The following is a 20,526-nucleotide window of genomic DNA, read 5'->3' on the forward strand; positions in this document are numbered from 1 at the left end:
ACAGATTCTTTGGTGGCTTAAAAAATGCACTTAAGACATTCCCTTGAGTGACTTTACCAGTAACCGTTGCAACTTCAGCAGAGAAAGCCTGTTGATTAAGACTGCTTGTTTCAGAATCTATCTGAAGTGTGGTTAGACTAGCCACTTCCTGCTCTTCAGCACTCTGATGATGGCCAGAACCTGAATCCACATCAGCAGAGGACGTAATCCCAGCATCAGCTCCAAAGCCAAAATCTAAAGGAAGAAGAAATGCTAGTACATAGAAGTCTCAATTACAAAACAAAAGTATTTACAAAAAAGACACAGTGGGGTGCCTGGGTGGCTCAGTCAGTTAAGTATCTGCCTTCGGCTCAGGTCATGATCCCCAGGTCCCCGAATCAAGCCTGGAGTCTGGCTCCTGATGAGCAGGGAGTCTGCTTCCCCTTCTGCCCCTGCCCATCACCCTCATGTTCTCTCCTTTCCCCCTCTCAAATAAATAAAATCTTTGAAAATAAAGAGACAAAGCTGCTTCAGCAAAATGATTAAACATTAACATTCCCCCTACATCTATTCACATACCACTCAGACAAGTGTAAATAATGTTAACACAGTTTAAAGTTTATAATTAGAAACAAATTTTTAAAAGTTCTCATAGCTTATTACTAACAACAATAAGAACAAAAAACAGATACGTATGATGTATCTTCACTATTCTTATCCATGTTTTCTGATAGCTGGTAATAGGCTTTTTAAGAACTTTATACTCTCTACTCTAGGTATATACAATAAAAATGGCTCATATGTAATAAACCATTTTTCTCTTAAACCATATATTCCATTCTGAGATCCGAGTAGCACATAATCCATGAAGGCAGAAAACATTTTTAGATTTTGGTACTCTTCACTACCAAGTGTAACAAAGAATTACAGCAGAAAAGCTATGTGGTAGTGATACAGCATCAAGTAATATCAATGCTATTATTTTAACATGAAGCGATTATTCAAGAAATGCTCTGGGTAATGGAACACTGAACATAACTGTACTGAACATACCGAAGCACTGAACTAGATAGTGGTTCCCAAATACAAATGCATGAAACAGCACCGACTCATAACTATGACTATCCATTATTCTAATGTCAAGTCCACTCTAACTTTTTTTCCTTTCTGTATGTTTGGTTCTAAAATATCATTTGTTTTATGAAAGGACAGTGGTTTCTGTTTTTTAAGTGCCTTTAGTTTGGTGAAATAAAGTGGTCCCAACTTGAATTCCCTAAAACTTCCTTTGGAATTTCACTAAGAAATGAAATCATAATATGTGGGAACCCTTGTCCAGTAACATTAGAGAGGAAAGTGATGGTTATATAATTCACAAGTCAGTCTCAAACAGAAAACAATCAACAAAAAACATACTGCTCAAATAGAAAAAGATACTTGCTGTCAAATTTTCGGCCATCATATTGGAAAGCGCTGAAAGAATCCGAATGACTATCTGAGCTGATAAGATCACTGCTCCCTGCACTGGCAGGAGAAGTCCATTCTGAGGGCACACCTGGATCATCAATAGGGCGCATTTGGTTTTGCTTATTTAGAATATCAGGGAGGTCTTTGGGAATTTCAAGACTGCCTGGACTACTTCCTCTTCTTGTCATAGTCTAAAAATTCAAGAAACATCTTACTATTAAAAACGTAATCTCATTAAACATCTGAAATCTTGAATTTCCAAGACAATCACCATAATAAATTGAGATTTAGGGTATGAAGTAGGTGGTGGGAAACACACTAACCAAACAGTTTACGTAACTGTATGGAGCCATTACCTGAATTACTGTTGGTTTGTCTAAAGTAGAGACCCAATCGTGATATGGTGTTGGGTCTAAGATTCTTTAAGCCTCAAAGGATCCATGGAGTGAAGTTAAGAGGGTAGAAAGAGCAAGGTATTCAAATGGAAAAAGTAGCAGCATATAGTAGAGATAGTGGAGGAAGGAAAGAATGATGGCAAAGAGGTTATTCTATAACGATTATATATAATAATTCTATTATTTTTTCCCATTCAAGGAAAAAAAAACTAAACTAAACTAAACTCTCTCTAAATAAAAATCTTATAAAAAAAAAAAACAATGGAACATGACCATTAAAAAAAGCAATTCTACATATATTTATCTTTCCTTAACAACTAAGCATTATTAGGGGTAAAATTGCTTCTATTTTCAATCTGCCATAATTCTAATAAAACAAAGAGAACTTTAAAATCTGTTCTGAAGTTATCTATAATGATTAAGTAATCAATATTTATGCTATCAAACCAATAGGAGTTGGGTCAGAAGACCTCTCGTTATCTTTCTTGTTAAGAAAGAGCCAGCAGTGGGCAGGAAGGTAACCTATGAGCAAATACAAAAAGCAGAGGGAAGACTAGGAAGGTAGGGGCTTATACCTAAGTAGTTAAGCAAACAGGTATTCTAATCTTTTACTCTGGTCAAAATTATAAGCCTATTTGTTTAATGTCTTTAAATAAAAAATATTATAAAAGTAGAATTTAAGATCTTAATTCAAAAAAGGGGTTAAGTTTTAGAGGAAGATTATTTTGAGTAAAAATTTACAAACACACACACACACACACACACACACAGGTATATATTTTTAGTTTCTCTACTCTCCTTGCTAAACCAAATAAATAAAATAAAATAACACTTACTGAGGCATTACCACTTCGAAGTCGTTCTGCTATAAACTCATCCATCAGATCAGGAACATTAGCACTGCTGCTGCCAATATCACTATTAAGAGGGGGCAGTTTTGGGCTCATGTCCTCTTTATTGACTAAAAATAAATAAATAACTATATATAGTGAGAAAAAACTTAACTGCATTTCCTGAATTTGAAACAAACAAAAACAACCCAAAACAAATCACCTATGCCATATCAATTATTTGCCAAACATGCATTTATGAATAATTTTTCTCCTTTTAGATTTAATTTTAGGAATTAGTAAATTGATATTTACTTTATTTAACTAAGCAGATGTTAGTCAATCTTCAGTGTAACCTTAAACAGCAAGAAAGCTTATAGATAAGCACTAGCTGGAGTTAGGTTAATATCGCCTATAAAGAAACTGGTATATTTATCTTTCTTCCTGCCTCTATGCTTCTATTTAGAGTCTTAATAACTTAGAATTCCATTCTTTCCAAGGAATATTTACAAGGAATCTATCCCTTGAATCTATCCACATCTCAGTGGGATACAAATGCGTTTAAGTTTAGATAAATAAAAAATTTATAAGCATGACATAATGTCATTTCTGTACACTACAAAGTCTAATGTTATTGTTTTAAGAAAAAAAGATTTATTTTCACAAAGGTTTTTCTGTAAAAAGAAAACCCACAAAAATTATTTTGATTTCTTTATGACTATATTAATAAGAAAATTTTAAACTTGGGAAAAAAAACTTATAGAACATAAGATATTTACTTCACTATTATGCTGTTGAAAAGTTAATTTCTCTGCAATAAAAGAAAACCAGCATTGTTTATATTCCTAATGAACTAAAAAGCATTTCAGGCTAAGAAAATACACTAGCCAAGAGCTCACTGTGAAATACCATTATCTTTATATTACTGGCCAGGCTTTGCTAAGCTGTTGAATACTGCCCTCAAGTGGCATTAATGGCTCAATGCAAGATGCATTATACGGCATTCTTTTAATCATGCTAACAAAACCATGTTAAACAAACAAAATCAAAACCTACCTTACTGCTGAAAGTTAATTTTCTATATCTGTAAAGTTATTTTAAATTTGAATCAAGATAAGAGAAGACAGTTACCATAATCTTGCTTTCTGTAATCTGTCCATAGAGGTTCCATATTTAAATCATGATTGGCTATCATGAAACCTTTATGCACATCTAAAATCTCAGAAAAAAGAAAAGCACTGGTAAGTGTTTTAAGGACTTGCATTCTATACAAATGAATGCAAAACTAAAAAGCCTACCCCTTGTTTTGAAATTGCTTATATGAAAAGTAACTAAATCCACTTTGAGATTTAAGAAATAATTTCTCCTTCAATGATAACTTAAAACATTGGTGGCTGGTTGTAGGACCTAAAAATGTCAAACTAATTTTCATCCAAGAAAAAAGATAAAACCAAGTAAGTCAGCAATAAAAATAACGAACTCAATTAGATACAGCCGGTGCTCTTTTAAATATAAACTATAAGGGGGCAGGGGAGAAAGTATTCCAACTACTTAGTAAACTTAATTTCATGGCTCATGTAGTACATACTCAGAAAAATATTTGATTTCGGTAGCCTCTGAAAGGTCATTAAAATTTTCCTGTATCTCCCTCTTTCCTATCTTGTTCAGCAGCAAAGAGGTTTAACTAAATGCCTTAAAAGGGAAATTAGTAATTTAAATAAACATTGTATGCTGGGAAAAATACAGCTGGGAAAAGGCGCATGCATAACCAAACAGAGAAAAAGCAGTGACCATCCCAAAGCTTTTTGATTGCTTATAGCTTGCTTCAGTTGCATTAAGCCAAACTGGTGCTGTCTTTCTCCTTTTGCGCTCTGCACACTGTTAGTGCTCACCTGCAGCTTTCCTTCCAAAATAGCCCATTACATGACTGTACAGATCCCTCAGTGGAGCCTCTGGTGGCATTCTGTTCTGCCTCTGTGGGGAAACATTTGCCTTCGGCTTCGAAAGAGCATGTACAACAGTTTTATAAACGCCACCCAGGGAGCCCTGCTGTAGTCCTGCCTCATGACTTGATGACCTAAGAGTACTACGACTACCTAACTGATTACTTGCAATTCCTTCTTTTTCTAATAGAGTGGTGGGAATCTCTGTAGATTCCTTCATTGTCTTACTTAGTGGAGCTGTACCAACTGTACCTAGAGGCCTGTACACACCAGGTTTTACTAACTCTGTCAAACTACCTGAGCTGATATGGGGGTTGCTGGTGCTGCTAGTGCTGCTGTTACTACTACTACTAAAGCCACCAAGCTTCCGCAGTCTCATCTTCCATGGAGCCTCTTTGTTTTCCAGAGGATTATAAAACTGAACTGACTCAGTAGATGGTCTAAAAGTAACATGAACAGTATTTCGTTTTTTAGTAGCTATTTTCATGATTTTGGCTCTATGAGTTACTGTTTCAGACAAGCTCCTTTTAGTTGGAGAAAGCTTGCTAGTGCTTGTAACATGAGGCAGTCTATGGTTAAGAGGTGTTTTTAGTGTAGTTTTCTTGGCATGCATTACATGTGGGACAATGATTTTTTCACCGATTTGCACACCCTTAACCTTTTCGACTAATGTTGTATCCACACAGGCATCTAATTCTGTGGCTGTCTGTCTATATAGGTGTTTCCTTTTTTCTTTATCACAAGGGCTCCCTGAACTAGGTTCTGAGGACTGTTTGTCACTGTTTAGTTCCTTAGATTTTTCATAAGTTTTTGTTCTCATAAAACTTCCTAACTGGTTAGGTGCAATACTACTCATGAAGACAGCCGAGTTTGGTTCTTTTTGAAACTGAATGTTTTCAGGAGTCCCAACAAAAGAGGCGGTATTTTCTGATTTACTTTCTTGGTCTATGTATTCTAATTTATCTGAAGATGATCGTTCATCCCTATTTACTGCAATAATCATTTCCTCAGAAGCTGCATCTTTATCTAACTCATTTTTACTATGATTTTCCTGGTTTTCCTTAAAATATTCTTTCAGGGAGGAAAGAAGATCGTCATCTCCTTCAAGGTCAATGTACTGGATTTGTTCAAAAGCTGAATCTGCAAGTTCTACTGGATCTATTAAGTGACAAAGATGGTCATATATGCTATCACCAACTTCCAGAGAAGACTCTCTACTATGAGTATCAGTGATGTGGCTTTCAGTGGATCTAGTTATTGAAGAAGCCTCTGTGGAACTCTGCAAGCTTGGCGCATGACGGGATGAACTGTCAATGACAGGAACTGCACCTTTGGCTCGCTCAACAGTGAATGGTTCCAAGATGTCAGAAGTGCTGCTACTTCGAGGCAATGGCTGCTCCTCATTCAAAGCACCAAAAACTTCATTTCCAGTGTCTTCACTTTGTGAAAAATGTCTGACTCTAGTTGGGCGGGGAAGTATTTGAGCATCATCAATATCTGTAAAAAAGAAAAATTATGAAGAGTAGGAACTATATGAACATGAAGAATATATTATTAAATTTCAACTATACCCTAAGCATATGCTTAAAATAAAAAAATTTTGAGATTTTTTGGTAAGCTCAATGAAATCTATTAAAAATAGAAATTTGTTTTTAAATAACGATGGGCACAAGCCAATAAAGCATGTAGTGTCAATGAATTAGAAAACTATCAGAATACATTTTAAGATGTTAACATGCATAGTAATAGTGAGGTGATGAAATATTTGGAAGTGCAGTTAAAGATAGAGCTGTGCCAATAAATAAAGCAATTTAAACTTGCTATTCAATTTTTCCTATTTAAGTTCCAAGCATAAAAAAGTAGAACTTAACACAGGAAGCTGATTTAGGTATTCCACTGTAGAATCTTATAGGGTCTCATAAATTCTCATTTCTTCCTTACCAGGCAAGAGGCATCATCTTTTCTTTAAATCTTGCTTATTTGTTTGATCACATATTACAATGAAAATCTCCCTCTCTTCTACCGAGGTGTTTTGCATTATTTTTTATAGCATCAATATCTATTCACCCTATCAAACACAGTGCTAAAAAAATTTTTTTTCCCATTTCTCACAAACACCATTTAATCTACTAGGAAGAAACCTTCTCTGCCTATCATTGGCCCTTACCATTAAACAAATATCAAATCTTAAAAATTGTATCTAGGTCGTTTGGGGTACCTGGGTGGCTCAGTAGATTAAGTGTCTGAATCTTGATTTTGGCTCAGGTCATGATCTCAGGGTCCTGCAATGGAGCCTGCACTGGGCTCCATGCTCAGCAGGGAGTCTGCTTTGGATTCCCTCCTTCTCCCTCTGCCTTTCCCCCTGCTCATGCATGCACACACCCTCTCTCTAAATAAATAAAATCTTAAAAAAAAAAAAGTATCTTTTTACATCTCTAAGAATTACAGATTTTAGAGTCAAATGGGCATTACAGCTTATCTAATTTAATTTTCTTACTGAGGAAACTGAGGCCCAAAGAGGTAAAACCAGAAACTATGAGAAGCAGGCTTAGTGTTCTATGTCACTGCACTGCTTTCGCTGCTCAGTATATGGTAAATCCTCAAAAACATTTATGAAATTGAAAATCACAACTTGAAGTACTATGATATATAGTACTATATACCTATAGTACTATAGATATATGCAAATTAGAAATTTTATAATTAAAATACAGTACCTATGAATCCACCCTGGCCTTTACATTACCAAGAAATACGTTAAAAAAATTTTTGTTTGTAAGCCAGCAAAATACAATGAAAAAAGGACAAAGAGTTAAAAAGTCAGATGTTGTTATTCATTAGGCTTATGATGCAAAGATAAAAAGTAACAGAACTATAACTGAAAATGGGACGATTTAGATCCAGAGTAAAACAGTGACTTATCTAAGACCACAAATTAACTTACTGATTGTGCTAGGTATAGAACTTCGGTTTTCTTACTCCAGACTCTGAGACCAGTGTTCTCATTTATAAAATGGGGACAGTAACTTAAAATTTCTTGGGATCCATGCTATGCATAAAAGGAGGCTGGTCTTTCTGCTATTTTATTCATATCAAGTTCTTTTACAAGGTCCAGAAGGAGTCACGTCATACAGATTCAGAACAAGGGAAGTTTGTATTTTAAGATTCAACTATATTCCTGAAGATATACATTTAGATTTCAAGCTCAGGTCAAATACACAATACTGCTGGAAGTTAAGACAATTAATCTATTTTATCATTCAGTTGAGGGGAATATTCTGAATATTTCTATATCTATATCTATTTCTATATCTAAATATGACATTGGTTTTCTTCTTCATACACTCCATTTAGAAATTCTTTTAAATGAAAAGTGAAACATTTCCTCAGAAACTAAACATTTACACATTTATACCCATTTATTATTGCAGCAGATAACTAATGCTTATTTATCTGACTTAACAAATGTATTTTGGTTTTATTGAGGCAGAGGTTATTTTTAAAATGCACTCCAAGTTTCTTTTCACAAAATACCCTAAGAGGATTAGCAAAGGATAAAAATTAATTCTCTATAAAAAGCCTTGAAAATTTTAAAGTTGAGACTTCATCTGCTTCAATTCAAAATTTAAAATTTAAAACCTTATTAAGAGCTAATGTTATGGGGGAGCCTGAGTGGCTTAGTCGGTTAGGTGTCAGACTTCGGCTCAGGTCATGATCCCAGGGTCCTCCCATGTCAGGCTCCTTACTCAGCGGGGAGCCTGCTTCTCTCTCTCCCTGCTGCTCCCCCTGCTTATGCTTTCTCTCCCTGTCAAATAAATAAATAAAATCTTAAAAAAAAAAAAAAGATAATGTTATGATTCTAGCAAATATATGAACTTCAGAAAAGAAGTAGAATATTAGTTTTAAATTTTAAGTTCCTGACATTTCATAATTTTTCTATTCTAAACAAGCCAGTAAAGATTTCTGTGAAGTTCTCTTTTTAAGAATTTGTTCCCAACCCTGTCCTCACCTTGCATAGTTAGAGAATTTAACCATTATTTCAGTTTTTTTCCTTAACTTTTTTTTAATCACATATGAATATCCAATACTTTCATGCAAGTTTAAGAGGCAAGAGCTTTTAAAAAAAAGCATATTTTTCTATCAATAATATACTGCTTGAGAACTTAAGTTTAAATTTAAACAAAAAAAAAACAGTATTTAAGCTTTAAATATAGTTCTTATAACTATATAAAATTAGTAACTGAATAACATCAAAGAAGAAAATAACTGCTGATAGGAAATCAATGTCAGCACTTAAGCATAACTAACTGGAGCAAGCTTTAAATTTAAAGAAATGCCTGTATACCTGCACTCTGTTAAGGAGAAAAACACTAAATGATAGCTAAACCATATAGTCTTTTCTACATGTGAGGCATTGTTGCAAGCATCTTACATATATTAACTCACTAATCCTCACAACAACACTGTGAAGTAGGCGTTGTTATCCCCATTTTATAGATTTGAAGAAACTAAGTGACTTGTCTGAGGTTACACAGCTAGAAAGCAGAGAGCTGGGATTTGAGGGCAAAAACTAGTCCATGTTTTAAGTATCCTGAATAATATCTGTCATATAGTCATGAAATAATTCATTAATATTTTTAAATTGGCAAAAATTGTGTTAAATTATAAAGCAGCATAATGACTTATCTCTAAAGATAAGAATCTTAGAAATCAAGATTTAGTCAAATACAAATATTAGTGAATTACAGAAGAAAACAACTGACAAACTTTGTATTGGATTGCTGAAAATAACAGTGGCTTTAGGTTTAAACAAAAATGGGTCTTCAAAACAATTATGCTGCTTATATTTTACCTTGAAAAACAGTAGCCTTTAAATGAAATTATTTTAATCTAAAGTATTAGTAACCATTAAACAAGCAAAACAAGAAAAAAGTTTTTAAACAAATTTTAAAAAAACTTTTGAACATTGATAAAATGCTTCCTATGGAGCCTACAAAGTGCTAGAAATGTCAAGTTTTATCTCCGGATTTCCTTAATAATGTTTAGTATGAAAAGTGCTAGAAATTACTTCTGGAAATTACTTCTGGAATAGTTTTTCTTCCCTGAATATTCTGTTTCAAAGCAAAGTTTTCTTTGTTATTTTGAATGATAAACTCTAAACTAAAGCTTGCAATGTGTAAAAAAAATTTCTTCCCACTAGAATTATGCTTCTTCAGGATTTTGTTTGTATCAACATCACAATATCCCCAGTGCTTGAAATAACTCTTGTTACATAGTAGAGGTTTAGTACACTAACAGTGGTAAAGTACAGCATGTCTTTTATAATAAAAATTAGTAGCTGCTAATTCATAAAATATCAACCTAGTTCCTCAGGAAAATAAATCTCTTAAGTTATAACACTAACATACCACTAGGAAATTTAAATAATTTTATAAAACAGGTACAGAATCAAGAGCCAAATCCTTTTTACCCAAAGTTAAATTCTATTTTTGATCAATCATAAACACTAATGGAATTCATAAAAGTCATTTATATTAGTTTACAAAGAAGTTCATACCATTTTAAAGCTGAAGTTTTTTTCTGGATTTACCTAAAGGAAATGAATGTCCTTTATGTAATTAAAAAATGTTTTTGCCTATTTGGGCAACATGGCAATGTACTTTCAAGGTAAGAACCACAGAGCATCCATGTTTCCAATTTTATTACTAACATAGTCTAATAAAGACTCTTTTCAAGACTGGATGTTCAATTTACAGGTAATTCAAAGCAGTATCTACATCACCGAAATCATGGAAAAAGAGTCTATGCTGATGTTTTGTTGCAATTGTGAGTCTTATTGCTTACATTTTGGTCATTGACAGCATAAAGAAATGCTATTGATTTTTCTAAATTGTTCTTATATTGGCAACTTTGTTGAACTTTTATAGATTCTAGCAGTTTATTAACTCGGTTTTCCTAGTCATTAAATCAGGAAGGCTCCTTCTGATGCCCCATAATTCTCTGGCTTAGAGAAGTTAAGTTTCAACTCACAAAAAAGTTAAAAGCAATAAATCAACCTCAAATAACTTTAATTTTGAAAACTAAAATTTAAACCGCTAAACTATCTTCTACTCTTTCATCCTTCTAATACTGTTTCCCTTACTCTTAAATTTTGGAAATAGACAAATAACCAATACATTTTTCATTTTAAGAAAATTATGCTGGGGGCACCTGGGTAGCTCAGTTGTTAAGTGTCTAATTTAGTCTCAGGTCATGATCCTAGGGTCCTGGAATGGACCCTGCATTGGGCACTCTGTTCGGCGGGAGGTCTGCTTCTCCCTCTCCCACTCCCCCTGCTTGTGTTCCCTCTCTTGCTGCGTCTTTGTCAAATAAGTAAATAAAACCTTTAAAAAATTTTTGATTAAAGGGTGCTTGGGGGGCGCCTGGGTGGCTCAGTGGGTTAAGCCGCTGCCTTCGGCTCAGGTCATGATCCCAGGTCCTGGGTTCGAGCCCCGCATCGGGCTTTCTGCTCAGCGGGAAGCCTGCTTCCTCCTCTCTCTCTGCCTGCCTCTCTGCCTACTTGTGATTTCTCTCTGTCAAATAAATAAATAAAATCTTTAAAAAAAAAAAAAAAAAGGGTGCTTGGGTGGCTCAGTGGGTTAAGCCTCTGCCTTCAGCTCAGGTCATGATCTCAGGGTCCTGGGATCGAGCCCCAAGTCGGGCTCTCCGCTCCTTGGGGAGCCTGCTTCCCTGCCTCTCTGCCTGCCTCTCTGCCTACTTGTGATCTCTCTCTCTGTCAAATTAATAAATAAAATCTTTTTTAAAATATTAATTAAAGAAATAAAAGAAAATTACACTGTTTGGGGGGCGCCTGGGTGGCTCAGTGGTTTAAGCGTCTGCCTTCAGCTCAGGCCATGATCCCAGGGTCCTGGGATCGAGCTCCACATAGGGCTCCCTGCTCTGTAGGAAGCCTGCTTCTCCCTCTCCCACTCCCCCTGCTTGTGTTCCCTCTCTCGCTGTTTCTGTCTCTGTCAAATAAGTAACTAAAACCTTAAAAAAAAAAAGAAAGAAAGAAAATTACACTGTTTTGTTTATGAACATGTTATATAATGCCATTTTAAGTTAGCTTCAAGTTTTGAGACATACTTTAAAAAATTAATACAAATTATTCCAGCAAAAACAAAATAAAACAAATTTGATTTAGAATTATGCTAGAACCAGCAGATTACAGGTAGAAAATCTATAAAAGATTACTATCACATGTTGATGATAACAAAGAAATTCCTTGGTTGTGTAAAGAAGGGCCTACTTGTTTGGTTGGAGGTGGAAAATTCTCCTCCTGATTAGGTAAAACTGAGGAACAGGATGGGGCATGAGAGATAACATTTTCTTTCTTCTGATACTCAGAAAATAGAAGTAAAAAGATCAAAATATTTTGCTCTACAGAGCTCAATTCAAATAATGAACCACTATTAAATAACATTAGCAGCCTATGTAAAACAGCCTAGAGAGACTAGAGTCTAACAGCAAGTATGACAAACAAGTTAGCAGTTGAGAACAAGTTCAAAGAAAGTAAATCTGTAAACTTAATTTCCAGGTGAGAAACCCACACTGCTTACTTAGAAAATAGTAAGAATCAGTTGGAAAAGCATAAACAAAGTCAGGTGGTCACCCTGCTTATGTTTTGTTTTGTTTTTATATCACTTCCTTCACTAAAGTACTACTTTTGGCAATAAAAGCTTATTTGCTTAAGAACAATTACTGAGATTTCTGGCTTCTCTGTAATCCATTTATCAGGAAAAGAAAGACTGCTTAGCCTAATCCACCAAATGTTTAAAAGCATAATCTAGTTTAGGAATGAAGAGTATGGTTGGCCAGACACCTGTATTACTTGTAGAGTTTTAAAAAATAATGTTAGATGCCTGTGCAACCCCCAGCATATTATATCAAAACCTGAGGCAGATGCCTGGGAAAAAATATTATTTTAATTGTTACACATCAGTCTATTGTTAAGAACTGATGAAACATTAAGCAAATGCCTTTGAACTAGTCCCCCAGCTTAAGAAAAACTCTTCAAGGATATTCAGCTATTTAAATAGTTTGGTCTGTATAAAAATATAAATAACATAAATAGCATCACACAACAGTGTAGGTAGAATGGACATCTAAACAAGAATACTGGAGGGAAAAGAAGGGCTGGACAGAAATAGGGTGCTTTAAAAGCTGATGGTCCATTTTTTAGAATCACTCAGTGTTTAAAAAAAGGGGGGGGGATGCCTGGGTGGCTCAGTTGGTTGGGCATCTGTCTTTGGCTCACGTCATGATCCCAGGGTCCTAGGATCTAGTCTGACATCGTGCTCCCTGCTCAATGGGGAGTCTGCTTCCCCCTCTGCCTGCCGCTCCCCCTGCTTGTGTTCTCTCTGACAAATAAACAAATAAAATCTTAAAAAAGGCGGGGGGGATCAAACAGCTTCCTTCTACCTGCATAAGTATTCAAGAGTATCAGGTATATATTTTTCCAGAGAACTCCACTTCTAACCAAAAGCTAGAAGACTGTCTATGAGTATTTTCACTGTTTTTTGTTGAAGCAATTACAGAAACCTCAGCTCCTGATCTTAAATGATGTGCCCAGGAAATACGTTATTGAGTTCATTTAGCCTGCTAATATGAGGGAGAGACCTAAAACTATGAAAAATTTTCCTTTGCAGTTCATTTTAACTCTCTCTGTACAATAACTATTCTATAGTAAAATTTACTCAAACCTTGGAAGGAAACATAAGCAAATCGTTTGGTTAAGAATCTAAAACTGTGGCAGTTTTTAAATTTTAGCACTATTTTTAAAAAATCTCTCTTCATAGAACTTCTTTTTCCTTTCCCTATCTCTCCCCCTTATGGTCTTGCCTCCCCCCTCACCCCCTTCAATGCATCTAACACCAGAAAAACCAAACGCCAGGCCTTCAATTTGCCTCCAATAATAATAGGGGCAATGAAATATATCCAATAATCCAGATTTCTACTGTATAAGCGTGTATAAGAATAATCCTGTCCCATTTTCACAGCTAATTTTTAAAATTATGAGGTCAGTTCAATGTCTTGCAAATTTGTTCTCTCTGGAACCAAAATGCTTTAGAATGTCAATGTGTGTACCTGGGAAAGCTCTCCATATTAAATAAGTTTGAGAAATAAACAGTTGTGAGGAGGGTATGTATTTGTGTGTTTCTTTTTAAAACTGGACTTCTAGAATATATTGATACACACTATAAATCTTTAATCCATACGACTTATTAAGTTCTCCCAGAAAGTGTTGTAAATTTACACAACTGCATGGCAAATGCTGAATTCATTCACAAGTCACTTCTCAGTAAAGAAGAGTTTTTGCTGCTACTTTATATGTTCCTTGCCCCTTTTAAGCCTTAAAAGAAATATGGTTTTTACTAAAAATAACCAAGTCTAATTATGCTTTTATGTCTTATATGTATACATGCACAAATAACCAGAAGCAGCTGTATTACAAGTTATCAATTTTAAGCACTGGTTTGGAGGATTATGTGTATTTTTCAAATACTTTTCTATATAATCCGTATTTTCTAAAATTAACAGTAGTTTGATAACCATATATAAAGTTTGTTTTTATTTGGTGACTGATATGTCACCATTATCAAACTCTTTAAATCTATCATAGAATGCATGTTACCCCAAATGAAGGAAATGAAAACAAATACAACTGCCACTTAGAAAACTCCTTTCAAACACTGTTCCTAAAACACCTTCCCCACTAAATCATTAAAAGGTAATCTTTCTGAATTATGTATTTACAGTGAAGCAAGGATTCTGAAATAGGCACTTATCCTAGTTAAGACACTACCTTACAACTTTTTAAAGGGAACACCTCATGTTTATTTTAGCTTTTAAAAAATATTTCAGCACTTAACATGCATATTTGCTAAAATATTATTTAAGCTGCAGACAAGAAAGTCTGCAAAGCCCTTAAGATTCTGAGAAAAAAAATAAATTTTTTTGTCAGTTTTAACACAGCAGGGGACTATTTCATCCAAACATTTAAGAATTAGTGGCCAAGGGCGCCTGGGTGGCTCTGTGGGTTAAAGCCTCTGCCTTTGGCTCAGATCATGATCCCAGTGTCCTGGGGTTAAGTCCCACATCGGGCTCTCTGCTCAGTGGGGAGCCTGCTTCTCCGTCTCTCTCGGCCTGCCTCTCTGCCTACTTGTGATCTCTGTCTGTCAAATAAATAAATAAAATCTTGGGGAGCCTGGGTGGCTCAGTGGGTTAAGCCGCTGCCTTCGGCTGAGGTCGTGATCTCAGGGTCCTGGGATCGAGTCCCGCATCGGCTCTCTGCTCAGGAGGGAGCCTGCTTCCCTCTCTCTCTCTGCCTGCCTCTCTGTCTACTCGTGATCTCTCTCTGTCAAATAAATAAATAAAATCTTAAAAAAATAATGTTAAAAAATAAATAAATAAAATCTTTAAAAAAAAATTTTTTTTAAAAGAATTAAAAGGGGTGCGTGGGTGGCTCACTTGGTTAGGCAGGCTTCTGCCTTCCTTTGGCTCAGGTCATGACCCCAGGGTACCAGAATCAAGCCCCACATTGTGTTTGGCTTCCTGCTCAGTGGGGGTCTGCTTCTCCTTCTCCCACTGCCCCTCCCCTTGTGCACGCACTCACACACTCCCGTACTCTCTCATAAATAAATAACATCTTAAAAAAAAAAAAAGAGTAAGTGGCCAAAATTCATTTCAATTTTCCTAAACATGTCAAAAATGGTTTGCAGTAAATGCTTTAAAAATGTTTTTTAAAACTAAAAAAAAAAAAAAAAAAAGCCTGAAGCAAAAAATATATTTAAGAGAAGTTTACAACAAATTGGGAGTTTCTTTTAGCTATATATAATTTAGTTATAAGAAGAAGGTGCCTCGTTAGCGCAGTAGGTAGCGCGTCAGTCTCATAATTTAGTTATAAGAAGAGAAACATTGTTTTGTCCATTTTTGTAATTGAAATTATAATCTGACTCAATCAACAAAATCAGTGCTACTTACATAGGTAGGTACAGCACCTAAATGAAGCACCAAAGAGACAAAACATTCAAATTCTTTATTTGTAGCTAAGCATCATATATAACAAAAATATGTGCTGTTTTCTTCTATATATTAAAATTTATATTATTTCATTTATGTATTCCCAATCTTACTACTCTTTGCATCAATAGCTTAAATTATTCAGGTAGCCTAATCTTACCGGTGTCAAATACATATTCATTCATCATCAAATACTAATTGAGCATCCAGGTTTGAATTTGAGACCAAATTTTCTATTTTATCATTATCATCCATAAAACTCCATAGTTGGCTCTCAATTTCATTATAAGATTCTGGTAGAGATTCATTATTTCTATTATACTTTGGTTCTAAAAAATATTATTGAATACTTCTCAAAAACATCATAAATATATACCTAAGTATTTATATATCTATGTATTTACCTAAGTATCTATCAATCAAGGTATCTTGAACTAGAAAACACAAACATATCACATCCAGTAACTGAATATTTTATTTTCTCATTTTCAGGAAAATAAAATACTAAGTTTTTTTCAGTTACAGAATTTTCAAAGAATACCAACCACAACAGTGTCTATGTATCTACGTATATTCACCTCTCAGTATGTATCCCTTTGGTTTGGTTGAAATATCTGATATTGTATCACAGATGGTGGAAAGCACTTCAACTAAAATAACATAATTAATAAAAATGCACCTTCCCTTTGGAGCACTTGGGTGGCTCAGCTGGTTAAGTGCCTGAATTGATTTCGGTTCAGGTCATGATCTTGGGGTCCTGGGATCAAGCCCCATGTAGGGCGCCATGCTCAGTGAGCAGTCTACTTCAAGATTCTCTTTCCCCTCTGCTCTTCCCAGCTCCCACCCCCACTCTTGTTCTCCCTCTAAAACAAATAAATAAATCTTTAAAAAAAAGAGGGGGGCACCTTTCCTCACATAAGCCTTCAATCCATCAGGAACTGAAAGGATGAAGACAGGTTGTTTAAAAGAAAAAAAAAAAAAGCCAACCTCACCAAAAATGACAATGTCAACAAAACACTCCTAAGAAGAGTGATAAGAAAGTACCTAAAAATGTACAAGTCATTTTCTTCCAGCTAGCACATTTTGCATAGTAACTATTCAACATGTTTGCTTCTGCCTAAAAGACAAGACACTATATGATTTTATTCACACAAAATTATTTTTTTAAAAAAGCTAATCCACAGTGATAGAAATCAAAAGCAATTGTGGGGAGGAGGGGTAAAGACCTGAAAGTGTCACTAGGAAATTTGGGGGATAATAGAAATGTTCTGTATTTGTTTGGGATGACAGTTAACAGGGGTGTATACAATTCTCAAAAATCACTGAACTGCGGGGCGCCTGGGTGGCTCAGTGGGTTAAATCCTCTGCCTTCGGCTCAGGTCATGATCCCAGGGTCCTGGGATCGAGCCCCACATCCGGCTCTCCGCTTGGTGGGGAGTCTGCTTCCCCCCCTCTCTCTCTGCCTGCCTCTCTGCCTACTTGTGATCTCTCTCTCTGTCAAATAAATAATAAAATCTTTAAAAAAAAAAAATCACTGAACTGAACCCAGGACCTATACATTTTATTATATGTTAATTAAACCTTATTAAAGAGCAGATCCTCTAGCCCTGTACTGGAGATCAAGGGCCTGAGGCAGAACTGAAAAGCTGACCAGATTTTGAGGTTCCTTAAAACTTGGGGCTTCATAACATGGTTTCTTTACTTGGCTTAAAAATGAGTTCTTATAATTCTATACACTATTATAATCTAATATAAAGAAAAAGACTGATTCCAAAGCAACTCTAAGATTTGGGTACTTTTCTCAATTATTGATTCCCCTTGCTTACTTCCATTCCTACAGGTGATGGAGATGCATTATTCAAGATTTACCATATTATTAGTCAAAACAATGGGAAATTAAAAGTCAAGGCTCTTATTGTTACCTTCCAAGTCATCTTCTGTCAAACATCTATAATAACATAAATATACATTACTATTTCTTTTAACCACCTGAGAAGAAAAAACTCAACTGTAAACAGAAAAAAATTTACAACCAAAAATAGTGGACATTGGCACAGCACTAAACTTAGCACTTCCAGAATGAACTGCCAGGATAGCATTAGAATTCAAATAACTCAAAATGTTGATTTCTCAACCACTTTCCCAATTTCCCACACCTCCCCCAAAGAAATTAACTTTGAAGAGTTTATTTGATTAAGCAAAATTTGAAAGCAGAAGGATTCAAAAGTGAAAAAGGTGGTGCAGAAATTAGCAGAGGTGGCACTACCTGAAAGCTCATCAGAAAGGGGAGTGAGAACAATATCAGGCAAGAAGGGTTTGGAAGTATGGATCAGAACAGGAGCACTTTTAGCACTGCGTATATAGGCCGATGGCAGAGCACATTCACCAATGGATCGGCTTCTCATGGCTTTAAAAAAGGAAAAGAAAGAAGTGGGGAAGGAAAAAAGAAGAGTGACTATAATGAAAGGCTTGTGTCACAGAAAAAGCAGCAACAGAGAAAACTAAAAGATACAAAGGAAGGAAATTTTAAATTAAAACATTTCAGCACGGCAAATACTGGCAAGCTGTAAGAAAAGAAATCAGAGAACACATGACATTTTGAATGTAAAGTTTTTGGTGTAAAGCAGGAAAATGCTTTTTTTATTAGCAGTTACAATGGTAGAGCATTAAACATGAGCAGACACTTTAAATTAGCACTATGTTCTCAAAACCAAGGGTTGAAAAGTTCATTGAATGGAAACACTGAAAACTCAATATTATTAGTTCAAAGAAATTTTTGGTACTATATTCAGGCATTTCTCTGAGCCATTATGTGGCAATTGCGAGTCATTCTTCTTAATGAAGCTGAATTCCAAAAACAAATAATTCCTACCTACATGCTCCTCCCTAACAAAAGTTTCGAAGTCACCCCAGGTCATTTTTAGAATTCATAATCTAAAGGATTGAATCTCATGGTTAGTATTCGATCTTGGTAGGAGAAGAAGGCTTACTTAAATCCGTATCTCTTATTTATGTTAAAGCGTAACAGTATATAGGATGCCTGGGTGGCTCAGTTGGTTAAGCGCCGGACTTCAGCTCAGGTCATGATCCTGGGATCCTGGGACTGAGCTCCACAATGGGCTCCCTTCTCAGTGGGAAGTCTGTTTCTCCCTCTCCTTCTGCCCCTGTCCCTGCTTGTACTCTCTCTCTCTTTCAAATAAATAAATTAAAAAGAAATAAAGTTTAACAGTATAATTTAAAACTTTTACGTGGAAGTATTTATAGAAGAATTTGCAATCTGGATGAAAAATCAAGTCACTGAGAAATATAAACAAGTTTGTGCTAATTCAGAGCTTAAGTATCTAAATACATCTATCTTTTGTATCTAATACAAAAACTTGAAAGATTAAGTTCTTAAAGATAACTTAAAAACTGGATTACTTTTTAAAAATTACATTTGTACTTGCATTTGGTAGTCTCGTGTAAGGAGTCATCAGTTCTCACAATTAAAGACAAATTTTAGCACACTTAGAAATAAATTAATAGTCAAGTTTATACTTCCCAAACATGTTTTTAACTTAACTTCCAGTTTAGGGATTCTTGAACAAATGAAGGTATGCATAGTGTTCTGTATGAATAGAGGACTTAAAAGAAACAATACTCCATAATATTCATATAATATGACAATTTAAAAAATTTGAGCATTAATATCAATTCAAAATCTTGGCTTTCCTGTTTAATGGAAACTCTTGGTTCCCTCCCTGATGCCTAAATTCCTTAGCCTGTCACACAAGGACTATGCGACTGCGTGCACTGAACTGATCACTGCAACTGCATCTTCTCCTCCTGTTCTCACATGCTGCTGCCATAGAGAATTTTTATACTGCTTCCTGAAATTTCCATGCTCTTTCAAAACAGCATGACTTTGTGAATTCATAATATCCTTGGTCTTCTTTTCCTCCTGACATTCCTTCTTACTCAAAATGTCATTTTATCTGTGAAGCTTTTCTAACTCTCCCACATAATTAAATTTACTGGCAATATAGCAATGAACAAAACAGTTAAGCATCCCTGCTTTTGCAAAGCTTACAATCTATTTTTAGTGGACTGTATTTTTTTTATGTCAGCCTCCCAACTTTTCAAACACACAACTATATCCTCTGGTTTTTATAAGCCTAGCACGTGGCATATATGAGCTCAATACAAGCTTATAGAATGAATATCTGTATTTGGGGAGTCTAGCATAATTATTTGTAAAAGGTTTCAGTTGCAAACATATAGAGGAGTAAATAAAAAAAGATACTTTAAATTGATTCTTTTAAAACTATCTGATTCAGGGACACCTGGGTGGCTCAGTTGGTTGGGCAGCTGCCTTCGGCTCAGGTCATGATCCCAGCGTCCTGGGATCGAGTCCCACATCGGGCTCCTTGCTTGTCAGGGAACCTGCTTCTCCCTCTGCCTCTGCCTGCCATTCTGTCTGCCTGTGCTCGCTCTCTCTCCCTCTCTCTCTCTGACAGATAAATAAATAAAATCTTTAAAAAAAAATAAAAAAAAATAAAACTATCTGATTCAATTTTCAATTCTACAGAATTATACTTTTCTTCTATTTTTTTCCTTTGGGTTAGATGGTTCTTTGAATATAACAATTCCTTTTATTTCTTCTTTCCTACCACCAACTTGAAGAGCTTGGGCATTTCCCTTGGAACTTTCCATAATCACAGTGGCTTAAGTTTGTTATGATTCCAGATGAATTCTACAAAAATGTACCCCTCTATTTTTTTTTTTTTTTACTATACTACAGGTCTTACTACAGGCATACCTGAAAATCTGCCCAGTACCTCACACAGCCATGTAACCTGCACTACAAAAAATTAC

The 20,526-nt window shown here is 35.2% G+C and overlaps 1 protein-coding gene across 15 annotated transcripts in view; it reads right to left on the bottom strand.

Annotated features, from left to right (window-relative positions):
* Positions 1–20,526, bottom strand: part of RALGAPA1 (Ral GTPase activating protein catalytic subunit alpha 1) — a 261,885-nt gene that overhangs the window by 145,712 nt on the left and 95,647 nt on the right. For 8 of the 15 annotated variants that reach the window (XR_007128538.1, XR_007128539.1, XM_047736004.1 and 5 more), the window contains exons 17-21: positions 17,939–18,079; positions 4,561–6,108; positions 2,675–2,799; positions 1,418–1,634; positions 58–234 (exon numbers count right to left, since the gene is read on the bottom strand). Coding sequence is in view for 13 of the 15 variants with exons in the window: in XM_047736004.1 (XP_047591960.1) it covers positions 58–234; positions 1,418–1,634; positions 2,675–2,799; positions 4,561–6,108; positions 17,939–18,079 (2,208 nt within the window). In the remaining 2 variants the exon portion in view is untranslated. Of the gene's footprint in view, positions 1–57; positions 235–1,417; positions 1,635–2,674; positions 2,800–3,799; positions 3,881–4,560; positions 6,109–17,938; positions 18,080–20,526 lie in introns of all 15 variants that reach the window. The other 7 variants (XM_047736015.1, XM_047736014.1, XM_047736013.1 and 4 more) reach the window with 4 other exon arrangements.

This window comes from Lutra lutra, chromosome 7 (assembly GCF_902655055.1).
Source record: "Lutra lutra chromosome 7, mLutLut1.2, whole genome shotgun sequence".
Classification (NCBI taxonomy): Eukaryota; Metazoa; Chordata; class Mammalia; order Carnivora; family Mustelidae; genus Lutra; species Lutra lutra.